Source organism: Mytilus californianus, unplaced genomic scaffold (assembly GCF_021869535.1).
Source record: "Mytilus californianus isolate M0D057914Y unplaced genomic scaffold, xbMytCali1.0.p SCAF_11, whole genome shotgun sequence".
Lineage (NCBI taxonomy): Eukaryota > Metazoa > Mollusca > Bivalvia > Mytilida > Mytilidae > Mytilus > Mytilus californianus.
Genome location: NW_026262593.1, coordinates 49254812 through 49276408, shown reverse-complemented (window position 1 = coordinate 49276408; position 21597 = coordinate 49254812). Strand labels below are relative to the sequence as shown.

The 21597-nt window shown below is 31.1% G+C and overlaps 1 protein-coding gene across 2 annotated transcripts in view; it reads left to right on the top strand.

Moving 5' to 3' along the window:
- Positions 1-2880: 2880 nt before the first annotated feature.
- Positions 2881-21597, top strand: part of LOC127720251 (neuronal acetylcholine receptor subunit alpha-3-like) — a 28573-nt gene continuing 9856 nt past the window's right edge. The window contains exons 1-6 of one of the 2 annotated variants that reach the window (XM_052226740.1): positions 2885-3184; positions 5077-5234; positions 7514-7558; positions 9114-9223; positions 9896-10428; positions 11077-14593. In XM_052226740.1, the coding sequence (XP_052082700.1) occupies positions 3127-3184; positions 5077-5234; positions 7514-7558; positions 9114-9223; positions 9896-10428; positions 11077-11447 (1275 nt within the window). In that variant the 5' untranslated portion in view covers positions 2885-3126 and the 3' untranslated portion in view covers positions 11448-14593. Of the gene's footprint in view, positions 3185-5076; positions 5235-7513; positions 7559-9113; positions 9224-9895; positions 10429-11076; positions 14594-21597 lie in introns of those variants that run through there. The other variant, XM_052226741.1, reaches the window with a different exon arrangement.

Below are 21597 nucleotides of genomic sequence, written 5' to 3'. Positions count from 1 at the left end.
TATTGTTCTCTGTGTTGAGGAATGATCAGCTTTTAATTCAAAAATATCCTTTTTAAATGAACTTTTATTCGCTACACTATTTGAAAGCAGTTTGAACACCCCTTATGCATATAACTTTGCTCATTACATAGCGTATTTGGACCAGTCCAGATATTTAATTCTCACTATTTTATAATTTTATTTTATAATCAAAAAGTGCAGAGGAAAATACATTTAATTCTAGTTATTATTTTAGAAGTAAAAACTAGGTTATGTTCATTGTCTTCATTAACCTTCTTGTTACCTCTAAAATTATGGGATATTATTCATGAACAATTCAAAAAAATTACCCTTTTGAAATTTCCCATAGTAAAGCGTTTGAGAAAGGTAAGACTCAGTTCGAGTTTTGTAAATTTTATGTCTTTTCTAGAAACACAATTATAAGAAATAAAATATTATTCAATTAGGGGGTAGGATTGACTAATTTTTCTATATTCGCTGCCGCCTATACCTTCAAAGTTTGATGAACCTGTCCAAAGTCTGGCATCCTCATCAGTGGTGAATGTAATAAAAAGTTTTATTGTGTTTATAGTAGAAATAACTAGTCAAGTCTTTGTTAAATATATCTCAATTTGTCTAGACTCTGAGCGATATATTCTTTTTTGTAGATTATAGTATATATACAAAAGAAGATGTGGTCTGATTGCCAATGAGACAACTCACCACAAGAGACCAAATGTCACAGAAATAACAACTATAGGTCACCGTACGGCCTTCAGCAATGAGCAAAGCCAATACCGCATAGTCAGCTATGAAAGGCCCCGAAATGACAAATGTAAATCAATTTAAACAAGAAAACTAACGGCCTAATTCATGTACAAAAAAGTTTACGAAAAACAAATGTGTAACACAGCAACAAACGACAACAGTTTGCTTTGTGGCAAAACGAGTTAGCTTTTGTTGAATCTTCTTCTGCAATATTTTGCTGCTTTCTAATTGATCAGTGTTGGCATTTACCATTCTAACAGCATAATTTTTTGGAAACATCATTACAAAATGAAATTAAAATCCCGACTTTAAAAGCCGATATTACTTTTTATGATAACATTTTTAAAAATTAAAAAACATGAATTGTTTAATAACCGGTTTTGAGTTTAAACTTTATCTAGCAATTTCCTGATAATTTGATTAAATTAAAAGTAGATATAGTATAGCTGTCAATGATACAGATATCTGCCAGAGATCAATGGAGGATTAACAACTATAGGGCATTCACCAATCACCAAAATCCATACTGCATAGCGAGCAATCAAATGCATGTTTAACTCCTCCACATTCTATATTTGCCTGTCCCAAGTCAGGGACCTGTAATTTAATGTTTGTCGTTTATTGCTGTTTCACATATATGTTTTCCGTTTATTGCTTTGCATAGTTTGTTCTTGTATTGTGCTGTTACATCACTGTCTCATAAGGGGAAGGTTGGAGCCGTCAACCATGTGTAACCCTGTCGCATTTTTTATGTCTGTCCCAAGTCAGAAACCTTTCGTAAATTGTTTATTGTTGGTTCATGTCTGTCATATTGTTTTTCGCAAATTGTTTTGTTTTAAATTAGACCGCTAGCTTCTCAATTGAATTGTTTCATAATTTTCCTGTTAGGGCCTTTTATAGCCAACTACATGGTTTGGGTTTTTCTTATTATTGAAGGCCATACACTTGCCTGTTATTGCTCACATCCACTTCATTTAAACTTTGGTGGATTGTTGTCTCATTGACAATCATACCACATCTCCTCATTCTTATATGGCAGGAAAAAAGTGACATGAATCAGAAGAGGACACCACCATACTGATTTATTCTACAACCAACAAACGATAACCCAGAAAAGGCAGACAGCGACATGTTTGATAAAGCATTGTTTATAGGAACATGTAAATCAAAATGCATTGCATCAACAAAACTGATGTTAAACCCTCTACGAGTCGCTACAATGAAGTAACTTTTGTGAATAACTTTTTAATAGTTGGTTACATTTTTATAAGGAACAATTTTAAGTTTGTCGACGGACATTTCCATAAATTGCATTAACGACTGTAAAGTATTACTTTAATTCAAAATATTTTACGGAGTCCTTCTATGTCATTTATTTTCATGAATGGCAACTTCACCCAAAGCTCAAATTATGCAAATAAAACACTCCTACATTAATGCATTGAATTTTTTGCTGGTTAATACCTTAAAAGTATTTAGAAAATATCACATTTTTGTTTTGTTTCTCTATTACTGTTAACGAGAGTACGAAAACATGGTAGACAAGTGGTTACTTATATATATATTCAAAGGAATTAATTGTAAGACATGAAAAAAAATTTATAAACTGGTATTTTTGTCACATCAAATTTATTTCTAGAAATGTCTTTGTTATCAATAAGAAAGAAACAGGAAACAGAATTCTAATATTCGAAAATGTCTTTCTGATTGATTACAAAGAAGCATGCTTAAGTGCTTTCAGGACAGTTTCTGACAGGACATAGACATTGATTGTATATCTTCGTGGAGGCAAATATTCATAAAAACAAATCAAGTTGAATACATAATGCCATGCATATACATGATATAGTTGCAAAAAGAAATGATTGTGAAACATGACATGATAAATGTATAAACTTTTATCTATATTGGCCTTGTTCAAAAAGAAATGTGATCAAAATTGACAGAATCAAGGTTTAATGGTTTAAAAATACCATTTAACAGGATATAATATTGTATCTCTGTGGGGATATATGTTTATTAATAAAACAATGATAAAGATAGATTAAATGTTGACTTATAGATAACATTATTTTGTGCACGTGTTTTTCTGGCTCCACCTTTTTGTGATTTAATCCAGGAGGTAATACAGTCAACCTATATAAAAGTAATGCATTCCCGATTTAAGATTTAAAAGTTATCCATCCTTAATTGAATATTTTTCGTAATTGAGAAAACAATGAATGGATAAGTTGCCGATGACAGATACCACCAGCAGAGACATTTTATTTTACAGTGGCTATCGATAAAATAAGTTATTTAAATACTTAATCGAAATATAAAATAAATTGAGAAACAAACAACTTTACTGGCTGCTTGCTTAACATTTCAATTGAAAAAATGATATCTAGAGGATTTTACACAATAAGAGGAACTTTGTTTGTACTAATTTGTACAGGTATGTTGGAGGAAAGTACTTAAAATGTCAGGTTTATGTAATTGTATAATGCAAAAATTACAGGTTTGAAGATAAGTGTTTTACTTTCTCTAAAAAAAATAGACATGATAACTATTTACAGTAATATATTAATGATCGATTGCAAAACGATTTTTGTACGATCAAAAAATGTCGATTACTCTGATTTTGTTTTATGTAATCGATTACAAACGTTTACTTTAATTCGAACGTCACCGATGAGTCAAAACTCGCGTCTACCGTACACAATTTTTATTTTGGTATTGATGATGAGTTTGAATATTTAAAAAAAAATAATAACAGTCACTATATTTTATCCCTTGCTATAACATGCTACATAGAAAAGAAAATTAATTGACGACATTTTAACACAGTTATACTGTTTAATGATAGGATAATTTAAGAGATGGAAATACCCAAAACATTATTATACGCATGAATTTATCAAATTGTTTAGATAATCTTCATTATTACTGGTTACAAAACTGTTAATCGTATAAAAAGTTTAACAAAGGGTCTTACATTGTCACTCTCTAACTTTATTCAAAAAATTTTTAAATCAAAGCAAATTTTGCATATCATTAATTTATTATCTTCGGTAAAGTCAAACCAAGACAGCAGTTAATGTTTTCTATTATCTTTTTAAATGTATACTCAAACATTTAAGTAAGTGTCAAAATGGAATATGTGTATCTACTGCTGAACTAAAATTACAATGCATGTGTGCATCTTCAAGAAGAATAATTATCTTTTCGTGATTTTTAGATCATAACATAATAATGAAACCAAAGCTTAGATATTTCTAAGTGTGATATATAATTTGTAGCTTCACTGTAAGTAATGCTAACATGGCTAATGCAATCAAGTTTTATTTTGTAGAAAGCATTACTTACTTGTAAAACTTGTGTTTAATCCGTTTGTTTAGTTTCTGGACAATAAGATATGTTCAAACTAAACTTTATACTTCATTGGAGTACATAAATAAATTTGAACTTAAAATTTGTAGAGTAGTTAATTTTTTTATGTGACAAAAGCATGTTACGCAATAAAGTAAAATATGAAAAGAAATCTGTCTGAGCATTACTCATTTTTACAACAACAACCGGTCTGAATAAGACTTTTAACTCTAAAGCCATAGTCATACGTTCTATTTTATCTTAACCAAAAAAAGCAGAAAATATATAAATTGATCTAGTTTCATCAAACTTTCTTTACGTAAATTATCGAAACGTATACGTAACCAAAATGTTTTCGATTAGAAAAAGACATTTTTTGCTGTAATCGATCTAAGAACAACTACAGGTATTCGCAAAATTTTACTTTACCAGAGTACTGTCGAATTCCAGAGAAAAAATAGTGTAATAAATTAAACTCATCAATTACGATAACACATTGTAATTACCCCATCCCTGATAAAACAACAGGTTAACACATATATGCCTTTCTTTATCTGAATAAGATACAAATAAGATTATGCTGTATCCTTTACGTCCTCTTCCGTGAGCTAATTTATTCTGCCGTAAAGTGCATGTCTTAAGTCAAAAGTCTCGTTGGATTTTATTGTATAAAATATCTGTTTTGTTTGTATGTTTTGAGTTTAGGTGTGTATGGTAGATCTTTGATATTTCGTAAAACATATTCAAAACTGATTTTTGACGTATGTGTAGGGTTGACCTATTGTGATATACATGTATATAAGTCGGTAACTGTCTGATATTTTTTTCCTAACAGATATGCAATCCAACGACTCTCATACAACCAATTGCATAATATAAAATATAAACTAGTCAGTTGTAGTCATGCATGTCCTGTGTTTATATAAATATTGCAGCTTTCTGTAGTTTAAAATAAGGAATATTTAATATATTTTCTAGGTTTATTGAAACCATCGGCATCTTACACTGTGAGCGACGCAAATAAAATTCACAAGTTATTATTTAATCAGACTGATGAAGGTTATAATAAACTTGTATTACCTGACAAACCAGTAAATGTCAGTGCAGAGTACAACCTGTTAGCTCTCAATTCTTTGGTAAGTATTTTCTCAGTTTGTGTTTTTCTGACCTTTACTAAAGCATCATTAAATTGCAAAACATTAAACAAAAACAACCGATATAAACACAGACAAATATATAACGATATGACCATGATACCATATAAAAAGGTATATTTGTTATATATTAAAGCTTTTGCGTGACATCTCCTTTCTCTGGTGAATATGTAAAAAAGCAATATATATGAAACTGTTTTGTGGGAAACCGCTTCAAACTATTTTCTTGGTAAAGTATTATGCCGTAAGGGTTTTGGTATTAGTCCATTATTATTCCTATAACATCTGAACTGCACGGATGCAACTAGACTCGTCACATATATAAATCTCCCTTTAATCTCTGTATAAAGAGTTGAAATACAAAGCTTTTATGAAATGTTCCGTTTAATGCATAATGTTAACCAGGGATGGTAATTTCACTGCAAATTTGGAAGAGCGCTATTAACGTTTTCTTTATGTCCTGAATATGATTTTACTTTATATAAAATCATTTCATTCTTAAATTTCAGTATGATTATTTCAGTTATTTTATTGTCCTATGCATTTAAATCATATAAAAAGAAAAGAGCAGTTTCAAATTTAATCATCCAAAGGTTAATCTGAAGTTCACCATACAATTATATAATGTTTTTTAACTGCATTAACCGAGTTTTATCTGGTGCAATTTATTCAATCGTAATAAATTGAAAACGGATATACTTCAATAATAAACTATAATCAAACACATTAACGAATTCAATTCTACAAAAATGTCAAGCTTTTTTATATATTCAATTCTTAAGACATTTCATAGCTTCATAAGTTACGTACGGTTTGTTATTTGGTTTAAATTGTCTAGTTGTTGATTTTAAATAAACGATGGGACAGTAAAGATATAATATATTTGTTGTAAAAGAAAAAACTTATTTGAATTATAATTGTCAAACAGTTTTGGTACACCATTTTTTTTTATAGCAAAATCTAACCTATAACGAATTTTGTTTTTGAATAAGATTGGTACTGTATGATTTATTCCTAACCAAACAAGATTTTTGTTTCTACGTTTGACATACTGTCTTATATAACACAGTTGTAAAAAAAAATTACGCATCAGATTTGATGTCAAAGGTTTACTTTGCTTTAACTCAAAGTACTCTGAAACTAGGTATTTAACTTTAATAAACAGCCATTTAAAGTGTCAATTCGTCATTTGTAAATACGATGGGAAAATTATGCTTTGACACAAACCTCAGAGAGTAACAATTTATTTTTCTGTAACACTCGTGAACTGATCAATCATCAACTATTCATATTATAATCAATAAGTACATGAACTGTAATATTTCCAAAAAAAGTTCAATATTTTCAATACAATAAAAAAGGTTAATAGGGGAACATAGCATATTTTTGAAAACACATTGTCAACCAAGGTGTATGGCCCGCCTGAACCACTTTTATTAATTAATCTTAGATTATCTCAGATAAATAGGATTATCTCAGATAATCCTGGTTTATCTCAGATAAACTAAGATTATCTCAGCTTAATTCAAATTCGAGAAAATCCTAGTTTATCTCAGAAAATACTGAAAATTCATTATCTGGAGAAAATCCCGCTTTATCTCAAAATATTAATAAAATCTAGGTTTTTCTTAGCGATTTTAAGATAATCCTAATTTATCTCCAGATAATTAATTTTCTCAATTTCAGATAATGAATTATCTCATTTCTCGAGAAAATCTAGGTTTATCTAGGATTCTAAATATACCAAAGAACAATGTAACGAGTGTTTTAATTGGACGACAATCGTTTAACGTTTTACTTTCTCTTTGAAACTATGATGTGTTCACTTCCTATTATTGGGTGAACGGAGATGTGCCAAAAATATAGGTCATAATTTTGACAGATTGTATATAAAAATTATGAGACCACCATATAGCTCTGAGTCAAAAATCTTTAAAAATGACTATTTATAATGATTCTACTTTATGTATCGTACTATTTCTTATTGTGTTCGTCAAGCGGGTTTTCCACACAATTCTATCAAACCAGAAGGACCGATAAACATTCCTATTACAGCGTAAAATATGAAAATGTTTCCTTTAAAACGCATATGAAATGTGCCTTCCAAATATAGAATTTTAGAAATATATCCAGAAAGAACGAAAAACAAGCACTTTAATCCTAGTTTCTTCTGTTTAAAAACTATGTTTTATATCTGAGAAAGTTCATTATTTTCATTCATCAATAAAACATAATATTCTTTTTTATTTTATCTTTTTAAGAATGTAAAGGAACAGATATTGGAGACAACTGGATGGTTTACCGTGGTCAGTAAAACAATTTATTTTTCAATATCTTTTAATTAACCAAAAGTAAATGTCACCTTTATTTATGTTTGTGCTAGATGTACTGATATATATATATATTTTTATACACAGACTCCTATTTAAATGTGATCCTTGCAAACTTTCTTTCTTTAAGTCTTTTTTTTTTTTTGGCAAAAACAATGTCGTGGTGTTATGCGTTATTTTAATATTAATCAGTTATACCATACTATTTCGCTGGCTATTTCTTCTTCAACAATGGAGATGTTGAATTTATCGTTACATGTAGACAAATAAATGGACACATTAAATAGCAAATTCAATTCACTGGTACTTTTGTCAATACGAAATGATTTCATCTGATTCGTGTGACTATTGTTCCATACTCCTGCATATTAAAAACAAAACAAAAGTCTATACTTAGTAGGTATGACTTATTTTGTTTACAACTCCAAGCTTACGTAGATGTGAATCGACTCGTTTGACATTCCAATAATAGACTTTTATTAGTTAAAAAGCCTGAGTATAGAATAGCGCATACGTTAAATTGTGTAAATGAGCTCTTTAAACACCCAACGAACTCATAATATTCTATGACATTTGGGACAAGGAAAGACTAACATGAAGGGCTTTTGTTTTACGAATAAAGTGGCCATACATTTTCAATTCAATTCATGTTTTGTTTTTGTTATTTATTTTATATTTCATAATGAAACATGTTAAATTACAAACTTATGAATAAAACTATGCCAAATTAAGTATCGACGATTGCTTATAATGATATATTAAAATATATTACAACAGATTTGATTATGTTACCAGATTCATTAAATGCTCCTTCTAACAATTGCCACTTCTGATGTATTTTTACTTTTTGCGAAGAGTTTGAGAAAAAAATGCATTTTACGGTATAGGGAATTTTCTATCCTCATCCAATATTTTAAATATTTGATCCCACCGTTTTATGCGGACAATATAATTTTAATAATAATAGTATTTAAATAGCAACAGTATATTATTAAATGTTTAACTTGTAACATAATCCTCAGGCAAACCGAAACTAGATTTGTATGCCTTTAATTGCAATAAAATGTCATAATTTCAAAATGTCTATCATGGATAACCAGCATTTTTTTTGCAATAATAATTTCTTTTAAAGTTGAGAAGTAAGAGGTGTAGGCAGCTTTACACCCGGTTTAATTCACAATTGTCTACATAAGAAAATGTCTGTACCAAATCAGGAATATGCCAGTTGTTATCCATTCAATTGGTGTGTTTGAGCTTTTATCTTTCCCATTTGATTGCGGAATTTCCGTTATAGAATTTTTCGCGGAGTTCGGTATTTTTGTTATTTTACTTTTTATCAAGGGTTGTAAAACAGTACCAGATGTCACATTAAATTAAAATTTTATCATATATCAATTTGTTATATATACAAGTCTCAATTGAAAACAACGTTAAAAGTTGTTTTATATATATATATATATATAAAGGTAACTTGACATTTAAAGATATACTTGATACTTTATTGTAGCTATACTGTCATTTGAAATTGTAGGTATGGAATGATAGTCGATTAACATGGACTAAATCATCCTACGGAGATATTGACTATATATATGTACCTGAGGACATAGTATGGCACCCTAAATTGATTGTGCAGAATTCGTACGTAATTCAAACATGTTAATTATCAATAAGCACAAGAAAAATATGGTTAAAAATATGTGGTACTTAATTACTCACATATATAAACATAAAAATATATATGTTTAACTCGATTGTATGAACTTTTACAACCCTAACCGAAAGTGGTGAGTTATTTTTACAATTACTGTGTGTTTGACATACTCTCATGTCATTTTGTTGTATTTGAAATAGTTGTCATGACAAATATCACATTAGAACGTTGTGGATTTGTTTTGAAATTTCAATATTTAACAAAATGATGTCAATTTTAAATTCAAGATGGCCACCGTTAAAAATTTAAAAATGTGTTGGCTACCCCTCTTATATGCTAATGTACACCCTTTAGAACGTATGTGCCAAATCTTATGCTTGTATCACCATTTGCATCATTTTGTCAAATTTCGGTACTAAGCCGCCCCTCTAATAGTTTGGATATACATTTTGAATGCAGAATTTAACTTAAACGTTAATATTGACTAGCTACGACAAAGAACAAACACAAACGTGAAAGTATCCAAATTTCTTTTGTATATTTGTTATTTTGAGATCATTTATTAGTTTATTTTAACTTAAAGATGTAACAATAACACGTGTCTTTCGTTTTCTTGCGAAACAAATATCTAACAAAATAATATTTGATTTCAATTTTAGTATTTTGGAATTACGGAAAAATCTTGGTGCCGACCAGACAGTTAGAATACAACATAACGGGGAGTTAAGATGGGAACCACCAGCTGTTTTGTCTACGTCATGTGACATGGATGTCACATACTTCCCATATGACAGTCAAACCTGTGAAATAGAACTAGCTATCTGGGGTTTCCCTACTGATGTTGTCAACTTAGAATTCTTCAAAACTCATATAAATTTAGAGGACTACAGACCAGATGAAGAGTGGAACCTTGTAGCAACCTCCCAGGAAACATCTAATCTTACTGAAGACGAACTGGTGTTTTCCGAACTTTTGTTTCGAATGGATTTTGAAAGATTGTATGGTCATTACCTGATGAGTGTAATATTTCCGACAATCCTTACTGCTATATTAACATTCGTTACATTTTTTCTGCCGCTTGAATCTGGAGATAAGATCGGATATATTTTGACAGTGTTACTTGCTTTGGCGGTTTTATTGACGTTATTTTCAGACACTATGCCTACGACATCAAAACATACTTCAGTTCTAGGTAAAATTACATTTTATTTATTATTTTGACTGCCTTATTAACCAGATTCCGCTGCTGGTGACAATGTTATATATCGCCGTGATAATCTTTTTGCGCTGAGGCGGCGTAAAACAAATATCAACCAACCAATCAATCATTGTGTTGCCTTTTTTAAGTGACAAGGAATCTGGTTCCTTATGGTATCGACTAATTTGTGTATTCAAATATTTTTAGTATGGTTTAGACGTATATAAGATAATAATTATAGCAAGGTTCTATTAATGTTCAGATTGTTCAGTAGATTTTTTTTCTTTCGAACCGTCACCATTATACTCAAATGTCTTACAAAACTACTGAACATAACTTTACTGTAAGCAAATTATTTGTCCATGTCACGGATTGAACGCAGTGAATAAGTCCCACAATTTACTGAAAGACTGAACATGATCAATCAAATGTTTTTTAGACATTTTAGATGATTGTAAGATCAAAATAAATTTTAAAGACTAAAGTTCATTTACTAGTGCATATGTATTGGCAGGTTTTGTAAAAATGTCATAAAAGCTGTTGCATTAGGCATCATTTTCGCACTTTCCTTTCTTGAGATGCAGTTTTAATCAATTCATTGTTGTAGTTATTAGTAAAACGGTAATAATTTTTCTTTTGCAGTGGTATTTCTTACAGTAACATTGGGAATGGCCTGTCTAGTGATTATCTTTACGATATTTATCATACGGCTTTTCCATCAACCAGAACACGACAAGGCTCCAAAGTGGATGCATTCCTTGGCAAGAAAATTCATGAAGTTAAAGTGCAAAGCCGGAAGGATAAATCATCTTGATCATCTTAATCAAAGTCAGATTACTGAAAATGATCAACCAAAAGACGGAAGAGTATGCTTGGAGAGTACAAAGCAATTTACACCTTACACCAACAAAGAGCTAGCAGAATTCTTCGATTATTTCCTGTTTGGTGTTTTCACAGTTTTATATATTTTGGTTCTTTTATGTTTCCCATTAGTTCTTAGCACGTCAACATGAATGATGCAAACAGGATATTGAATATAAACTACATGTGTGTTTCGATTACATTATGATATAATATCATTTCGAAATGCTGTCATATAATTAATCTGCACGACTAAAGACACCAGTGTCTGTTTGTTTTGTTCACACATTGTTGTCAATATATTAGAATTTGATGCCACTGTCTTACAAATGAGAGGTTTAACTAGCTATGAAACCATGTTTAATCCACCATTTTCCACATAAGGAAATGCCTGTACAAAGTCAGGAATATGATAGTTCTTTTCCATTTGATTGAAGTGTTTGAACTTTTAATTTTGCCATATGATAAGGAACTTTAGGATTTGAATTTTCCTTGGAGTTTTTAATTGGTTATTTTACTTTTTATTCCGAAATCAAAAATAACAAACAGCCGTAGACAACCGCCGAATTTGAAATGGCTGCTTTTCAAAACTAGATTCAAAATCTAAAGGAGATAATGCGCAATTACAATGATTAGGAGATCGTCGATGTGGGACATGCTGGTGACATTTAAATTTCAAATTTCGAGATAATTTTAAATAAATTCCCAAATGAACTTTAAAACCCGCATTCAGTTATATTGCTCAACATTCCAACGTGCAATAAAAATTGTATAGGACAGCTGATGCTCTCATTGAAAGGGTAAGAGTGTATAAACAGCATATTTGGTTTTTTTTTCAGTCAGAAATCTTCCTGCAGCGAACATAATGACTGATACGGAATGAGAAATGTCCGTTTATTCCCATTATTTAAAGTCTTGATTGAAAATATATCCACCCGAAGAGCCAAAAAGGAATACTTTATTCGGAAATCTAAGCCAAAGCTTAACTGGAAACAGTTTAAATGTTCCTTATGCGACGTCACAAACCAAAATTGTAATTACGTAGTAACGTTCATAAACTGTCCAGAGAGCCGATGCGACGACTGAAAGCGCTAAAATGTTTACTTTGTATATTTTCTTTCTTATTTTTTAAACATAAATTGTGAATGGTTTAAAACGTTTTGTGCATCGTTGTTTAACCTGCCTACGTAAACTAATGACACAGTACGACGGTGCTATTGTCAATGTTACCTTCATGACCGTAGGGGTTTTCGTCAACAATTTGCACTAAAAATATCATTATATGTAATAGTTTATTTATTAACCATTTATGTGCTCTCCTTGTACAAACTCCCCTTTTTTAATAAACTTTGGAGTTCGAGTAAGTGTTTCCCTTTTTTTTTCACTTTAATCAAAATTTGCGCGAAGTGTTTTTAAAGTAGTTTTTTGTCCGCTTTCAATTCTTTTTGTCGTGGTGTAATCCATTCTTAATCAAATTATCATTTTTTCCATCTCTATTATTGTTTTATAATTGTAATTGTAATGGCCCGTTAATATTTAAAGAAAGTCAGCAAGATAAATATCCACATGCATCTGACATTTGTCTTAAGTTTTAAAAAAACCTTTTTTATTCTATTTACTGATTTGTAAAAAAACATCCACGGGTAAACATAATTAGAAAAGCTATAGTTTACGAATCCTTGTAACTCTAAAATAAATATTAATTTTATATAACTTATATCAGATAACTTATTAATCGTAATTTCATTTATAAAAAGTGAAACTCTATATGAAAAGCAGTTTTTTTTTAGATTGGCGCTTGCATTGTTTAGATGCTTAAACTTTTCATTGACACCCATCCAACATCTTCTTTTGTTCATATTAAACATAGAAAAAAGTATTGTATTTATATTTGAAAAACCTTGTTCGCTAAAATCTTCATGTACCAAAAAAAGAGAAACATAATCAAAAGTAAAAAGAATGATAATAGTATTGGGATAAAAAAAAAAAGTGCGATTTGATATTAAGACAAAAAAATAATGTTAATAAAATGCCTACCTTCTTTTTGTTCCAACATAACGTTTTGTGTCGTCTTATTTATGTCCTTTTCGATTTATGCCTCGTGAGATGAAACGACAGGTTGAATCTGTCTTGATCTTGCGTGCGCAGGAACGTAGATTGTAAAAGTTCCATGGCATTTTCTCTTTTGCCTGTGGGACGCACTGAAATTTTCCATATTAGATGATATGGCATCTAAAACATTTTAAATTTACTTTACAACTGAATATACTCAGTTTCAAGTTTTTCCTGGAAAGACTCGTTAAACCGTTCTTGGTCTAACATTAGAGAATATTGCATAACTTCCAGGGCATTTTCTCTTTTCTTGTAGGATTTGCTGAATTCGTCCATTTTAGTTGATACTGAATCTTAAACATTTTTGACTTGTCTTTCCGACTGAATATACATATTTTGGAACGACACGTTAAATCGTTACTGATATTGCATTTCAGAAGTTTGCCAAAGTTCAAGGGCACTTTCCCTTTAATTCTCGAATTCACCAATTTTATATTCATAGATACTTTTTATTCTAACTTTCGATTTGAGATATATATTTTCAACAGTTCCTGGAAAGAATCATTTAATCGTTTATACTCCTGGTGTATGATGTTCTGCGTTGATTCTAAAAATGTTTCAGTCTGTTTTTTGGCATCGTCAATCTTATCAAGGTTTTTTGGAATTAAGTCTTCCTAAGTTTTCATTTTTGTTTCATACGTTTCCATCTTAAGTTCTAGACGAACACGTTTTTCCAAAACCTTTTCTTCAAAGTGATATTTGGAACATTGCAGTGAGGGTTCCAAAGAGGATCCAATCAAAATAGCAAACAACCCAACGTAACAAATACAAACACAAATGATAAAAACAACGGCCATTGTATAAACTTCTTTGTCTTAAATCTTAAAATGGTTTTGGATAAATATTTAACAAAGTATTTATATGTTTCGTCTAATCAAATTCTTGGCTGCCATAATAATGATAATGTAAAACATTAATTAAAATTCCAAAATAGATTGGAAATGTCTCTTTTTACATTTAAATAAATCATTTAGTTTGATACTCACTATACACATGCATGTTAATTTACAATTTTCATTAAGGGCTTTAATCTGTGGAATGTTAACAAGAATACATTTTAAGGTGTTCTTTGTCATAAACTATATTCATCAGATAATTTGGTGATTAATTTCATACATAAACATGTCTATTTTAAGATATGTAGTAATTTTAGATTCAATTTGTTTATTAAAACATGAGTACAATGTGTTCGATATCTTAAATTTAAAACCGAAAATATGTTATTAAGATAATGCACGAAGTGTTCTGTGATGTTTCATTTCTTGTACTAACTAGTTCAAAATTGTAAAAAACTGATGTTTACAATTAACAGGCATAACAATTCATTTCATATGTTAAATGTTTGAGTTATAAAACACGATCTTCATTTTGACTTTGACGCATCCCAACGAGAACAGAGCTTCGTGCGGTGTATAGAGAACTAATTCCTTTGATTATTTATTGTAAAGAGTTACATATACACCTAGAAAAAAGTATTGCAACACTTTCATTGAAAACAATGTAAAATGACATGATTGTAGAATGTGCATAATTTGGGTTTTACCAAATACTTTTAATCCGTTTATGTTTTGAAATTGAACTCATGGTATTAACTTTCCTTTCATCCAATATTAATGCCAGATGGATAAGACATAACAGCTGCCTGCACGGAAATAGGCTTTCGCGTTTTTCACAAAAAATGCAAATTTTGCAGGACTCATTTTTCCAAAGCATTAGTTGTGCAATAAATAAGATTTTGTTATGCATTAAACTCATTCAGAACTGTTTGAAATGCCTAGTTTAACACACATTTTCTGTTTCAGATATTTTGTTTGCTGTAAAAACTTCTTTTATTAAATGTCGGTATAGAAGACAAGACAAAGCTTGAATAACTTTTTCAGTACAGCTCTAATAATGCGTCATTCTAGTTTTAATTTTGCCTAAAATGTAAGTTATTAACACAAATTCAATTTTAAACCAAAAACGGATTAAAAGTTTTCTGTAAAACCCAAATTATACACATTCTACAATTATGTCATTTTACATTGTTTTCAATGGAAGTGTTGCAATACGTTTTTCCAGGTGTATATATAAATACAGACCGTTGATTTCAGTAGCATTGGTATATTTATTTCGATATTTCAAAGAAAAATTTGAAGTTCAGTCAAAATTTGTACAAATCACTAAAACGAGCATTAGCTGTCAAGTTCATGTTCATCAATTTGACTCAAATTTATATATTCAAGAGGTCTAAAATAAACAATTTATGATACATGTACTCGTTATTATGTATCAGCATTTCGTGTGTATGTTATTCTATGCGTCTTCTAATTAACCCTCGTGATAACCACGAAGACTGCAGACGGTCATATAACCCGATATAAGCATAAATAAATATAAATGTAAACCATTTGCATTAAAAAAGCAATTGTAAACGGTCTTTGCGCCTTTGAAACACGATTGATTGATATGTGTGTTTCTTTCTTTCTTTCTTTCTTTCTTTGTTTCTTTCTTTCTTTAAGGGGTCCATATTATTGTGTTACCCATGCTAGGAAATCCTCGTTAAAAATTCCGGTAGACCTCCTACGGCACCCATGAGGAGTTACAGATTTGATTTCATTTGACAAATTAATTAATCTACGTGTCGCTTAGAACAGGGCCGAATACCAAATGGTCAATAGTAATCATCCATGTAATTTGCTCTGTGTGATACTTACAGAATTTCAACGGAGGCAATTTCTTGGCATGGTTAAGTTTTTATATTTAGTTAGTAAAGTTTTAAGTCTATTTCAGGTCCAGCGAGCGTCTCTTGCGCTAGATTGAGACGTCACGTGACGATGGTTTATAATAGCGAAAACTTTTTTTTATTTCGTTTTAGGTGGAGACGTTGGCAGACAACATGTATATCGACGGAATCACACACAATATATTTCTTTTGTCATTGCAGGTACATTTTTGTAATTGATGTTATAATCACAGTTCACGAGCAGTGCATGATTTGAATTTAATTGATCCTGTGTACATTTAAAACACGTTTATTCATTATTTTCATAAAATGTACATTTTTCAGCAAAAATTTGTAACACAGATTTTGTGTTTTAATCTATGAGCAGACATTGTATTGTAGGATTTCACTGATCTTTTTTGATTCAAAAATATTAAAATTAGGTTTAAAATGTCATTTCGAGACATTTTATTCAAATAAGGATTATAATTTGTTACTTCAAGTTTGAAAATTTTCACTTCCGGTATTATTTGATAGTTTACTTGACACTGATTCCAAAATTATATGGTTCAATATACTTGTACATTACACAAGAATAAAAAAATAGCTACTTCCAGTTTACGCAAGGTCACTTCTGGTTGCCTTGCAACCTAATGCAAAACGTCCCATGGCTTTATCATGAATACTTAGGAAGTAAAAGCAAAGGTCAAAATCTAGAATGTCAAATTTACCTATGACCTTGAGCTCAACTTGAAGATCATAAACCAAGGACCTCAAATAAATGACACTAGGTCTTTATTATATATGGCGAATGAGTAATATCACCATACGCGTAATTTTAAACATAAGAGGGGAGAAAACTCCGATTTAATGTAAGCGTACCTTTTCAACCAAAATGTATGTGTTACGACATGTCGCAACTAACAATGAAGTAAAAATATGTTGTCGGTGTCTTATACGGTTTTTGAAAATCAACTAGAATCTCATTTTATAATATGACCTTGACCTCTGATATATTTTTATTTTTTGGGACCAAGGACCTCAAATCAAAAGACCATAGGTCTCCATCACTTAAGGTTTACCAGTTAGAAATGCATATCAGTTATATCAAATGCATAAGGTGGAATAACTCTCATATGGAGTCTCTAGAAAGCTTCGGTCAAAACATAATGTTAAATCCTGAGGATATAATTAGTATTTTGGAAAAATAAATTTGTCGGTTTCTTTTACGGTTGCGAAGGAGATCTCATAACAAGAAAAACAGTGTTCAGGGAGATAACTCTTACACAGAAAAGTGTTCGGTTAAACAGTGTCAGTTTCAAAAGCGTATAGACTGTATGATAGTATATACAAAAAAACTAAACGACATCTTTTGAAACAAAAAATACAGCGTAAGACAAAATGTCGATTGAACATGTAGTTTCAGAGAGGATCACATAACACGCATGTGGATTTTTTTCATTCAATGAGATCGTTCATGGGTTAACCACTTGAGAAATCCAATGCTTACATTCTACTGCGGCTCCGCAGTCCAGTAGTTTCTTGGTCGCTGTCTCAACAAAACAAGTATACATGATAGCTCATATATTATTCTTTTAATGAAATGAAGAGAGATTTCCAAAGGAAGGAATTATAGGACAACTGGGAATAACATTTAAAACTAAGTTATTTGCTTGTAAAGTATCTTTCGAAAAGGTAAATCTATAATTTAGACTTTCAACCCAATGAGTGCTTGATAAACTGCTTAAATTTTCATATTCGTAATCCTGTTCTAGTGAATTACGTATATTCTTTACTGTTTAAGTACTGCTTTCCGATTTGGAGTCTTGATGATTTCTTTTGGGCACTGGTCGGCAAAGTGTCCTTCTGCGTTGCAATAGCAGCACCTGTCGCTCTTTTTTCCACCGTAGTATTCGGAGTTGGAGTAAAATTGAGAATGGAAATGGGGAATATGTCAAAGAGACAACAACTCGACTTAAGAGCAGACAACAGCCGAAGGCCACCAATGGGTCTTCAATGCAGCGAGAAAATCCCGCACCCGGAGCTGGTCCTCAGCTGGCCCCTGAATAAAATTGCGTGTTAGTTCAGTGAAAATGGACGTCACACTAAACTCCAAAACATATAAATGAATTAAAATTAAAAAACATGCAAGACTAACAAAGGCCAGAGGCTCCTGACTTGGGACATGCGCAAAAATGAGGCGGGGTTAAACATGTTTTTTGAGATCTCATCTCTCCCCTATACCTCTAGTCAATGTAGAAAAAAGAAACATATAGCAATACGCACAGTAAAACTCAGTTTAAAAGAAGTCCGAGTCCGATGTCAGAATAGGTAACAAAAGAAACTAAGCAAAATGACAATGATACATAAATGAACAAAGGACTACTAGCAGTTACTGACATGCCAGCTCCAAACCTCAATTAAACTGATTGAAAGATTATGTCTTCATCATATGAAAATCAAGTGCAATCCCTCCCGTTAGGGGTTTAGTATCATACCATCATAAAATATATAAGAAGAACATAACCCGTATCATGCCAACAACTGGTTTTAGAATAAATGTGTTTATTTCCGATGCAAAGTCCATATGAGTGAATCAATATTAATACCAAAATATGCAATTCTTAATGACTTGACAACAGTATCGTAACTATATCCTTTCCGAATAATTAGATATAGGAAGATGTGGTATGAGTGCCAATGAGACAACTCTCCATCCAAGTTACAATTTATAAAAGTAAACCATTATAGGTCAAGGTACGGCCTTCAACACGGAGCATTTGCTCACACCGAACAGCAAGCTATAAAGGGCCCCAAAAAATTACTAGACTGAGTGTAAAACCGTTCAAACGGAAAAACCAACGGTCTAATCTATATAAAAACGAAAAACGAGAAACACGTATGAACTACATTAACAGACGACAACTACTGTAATCAGATTCCTGACTTAGGACAGGTGCAAACATTTGCAGCGGGATTAAACGTTTTAATGGTACCAAACCTTCTCCCTTTTTTGAAACAATAGTATAACATCACAACATAGAAAAACACATTATAAAATATCAATTGGAAGGCTTAACTCAATTAAAAAACGTTAATTAACCAACAATGAACGAATAAATTTGACCTGTGACACCTGAATGCAAATACACAGTTAATAAAAAATTACAAGGGATAAATAATTAAAGTCAAAAGTAAATAAACAGGTTTTAACAAAGTTAAAGTATGATATCACTGTGAAATGTCAAACAATTTTTAGAAAAGCATCACTTTTGAAGAAACCTGCGTCATATAATACACAGGTAAATGAAAATAGTTTTGTCTGTTAAAAGGTTTGGTTAGCTTTTGAGGTGAATGCCGACATTTTTGTGCTTTGGAAAGAATATTACCATTAAATATTGGATGTGAAATACCTGAACGAATAAGATGTCTGCATGTTGATTTATATTTACGAATGATTTCCTTGTACCGATGATAAAATTTAGTAAATGTTTTGACTAGTTTGTGATATCGGAAACCCTGGTGTAATAATTTTTCAGTAATACGGAGATTTCTTTCGTTGAAATCTAATACGTTGTTACATACACGAGCGAATCGAACAAGTTGAGATATATAAACACCATAAAATGGCGACAAGGGAACGTCACCATCTAAAAATGGATAATTAACAATAGGAAATGAAAAATCATCTCTTTTATAAACAATTTTGGTATTAAGTTTCCCGTTAAAGATAAAGATATCAAGATCCAGGAAAGGGCAGTGTTCATTGTTAGTAATAGCTTTATTTAAAGTCAGTTCGGCAGGATAAATCTCTTAAAGGTACATACTGAAGTCGTCATTATTGAGAGCCAATATATCATCTAAATATCTGAAAGTGTTATTAAATTTTTGAATCAGATGTTGTTTCGATGGGTCTTTGCTGATTTTAGTCATAAATTGTAACTCATAACAATACAGAAACAGGTCGGCAATAAGTGGTACACAGCTAGTCCCCATGGGAATTCCGATAACCTGACGATGTACGGAATCTCCATAGCGAACAAAAATGTTATCTAGTAAAAATTCAAGGGCAGTCATAGTATCAAAGCAGGTCCAATTGACAAAGTTCTTTTGTTTGTTGCTACTAAAAAATGACCTAAAAAAGTTTGAACATATATATTCGCATTCCGACTTTTTAAATGCCCATTTAATCAGGTGTGTGAATTTTTTCTTAATAAGATTATGAGGCAACGTGGTTTATAGGGTAGAAAAATCAAAACTTTGAACAGATTCGAAATCACCAATATAAGCATGTAATTTATCAAGTACTTCCAACAAATTTCTGACACTCCAAAAGTAATTAATCCACTATTTTCAAAGGCCTTATTTGAACAATTTATTACCAAGTGTACTTGTAAGTAGAATAGATAGTTTAGTAGTGGAACAATGGCTTGAGGACGAAATAAATCTGTATTTGTAAGGAGTTTTATGTAGCTTCGGAAGCCAGTACAAAGTTGGAACTTTCATTGTATTTTTTCTGCTTGTAAAGAGGTAGCTTAAAGTTTATGTTTGTTACAGATGTGATTTTCCGAAAATGGAGTCAGTTGGAATGTTGGTGAATTCGTGATTTCCTTTTGTAGAACATCAATGTAAAATTTACGTCAAACAATAATGATATTGTTAGCAGCCTTATCAGCCGGGACAAAAATATATTCACTGGCGAGTTCTTTTAGCTTATGTTTGATACGGGAAATTGGGCTATTATGGTTGTTGTTAGGAGTAAAATGATCCTTAAAATGTTGATTACGTATATCAACTATGTTCATTAACGAATTAAAAAAAGAATCTAATGATTTCTTGTCAGTTTTTTCATGTTTTATCCATTTAGAGCAGTAATTACGGAGTGAGTCGTGGATGATGTTACGACACTCATTCCAATTAATAATTGACGGGGGACGATATTTAGGTCCTTTACTGAGGAATGATTTCAACTCTCGGTCACGAACGATGTTAAGGTCTCCTGTTATAACATGGGAACTGGGGCCATAAATGTAGTCAGATTTACTGCAATTTCATGAGGTAGGTGTATTGTCATTGATATTAACATCTTTACACACCTCGCTGTAATTAAACACATATTTCCGGGTAGATTTTTTGTAAACATAACAAATAAGAGGGAGTTCAATATTATCAAAATAGCCAGGAATTTGTTCTTTAACAGAATGATCATTAAAAATACCGGCAATATTTACAAAATCAAAACCTTTATTGAATACACGTTCTTGGAAGTGTTGGAGGATCTGCATTCAAGTGATTCTTCTGATACTTTTTTCATTGACGAAATCGTTACTTCTGGTTTAATAGCTAGTCCTCTGCTGCTAACGCGCGTTGTCTCTACGTTTTGCTTTGGCTCTGAATTCTGCTTACGCAATTATGTGCATTTTTGTAAATTGTCTGTAAGAGGGTCGTTCATAGATTCCTCGACACCCCAGCCGTACTTGTCAGCG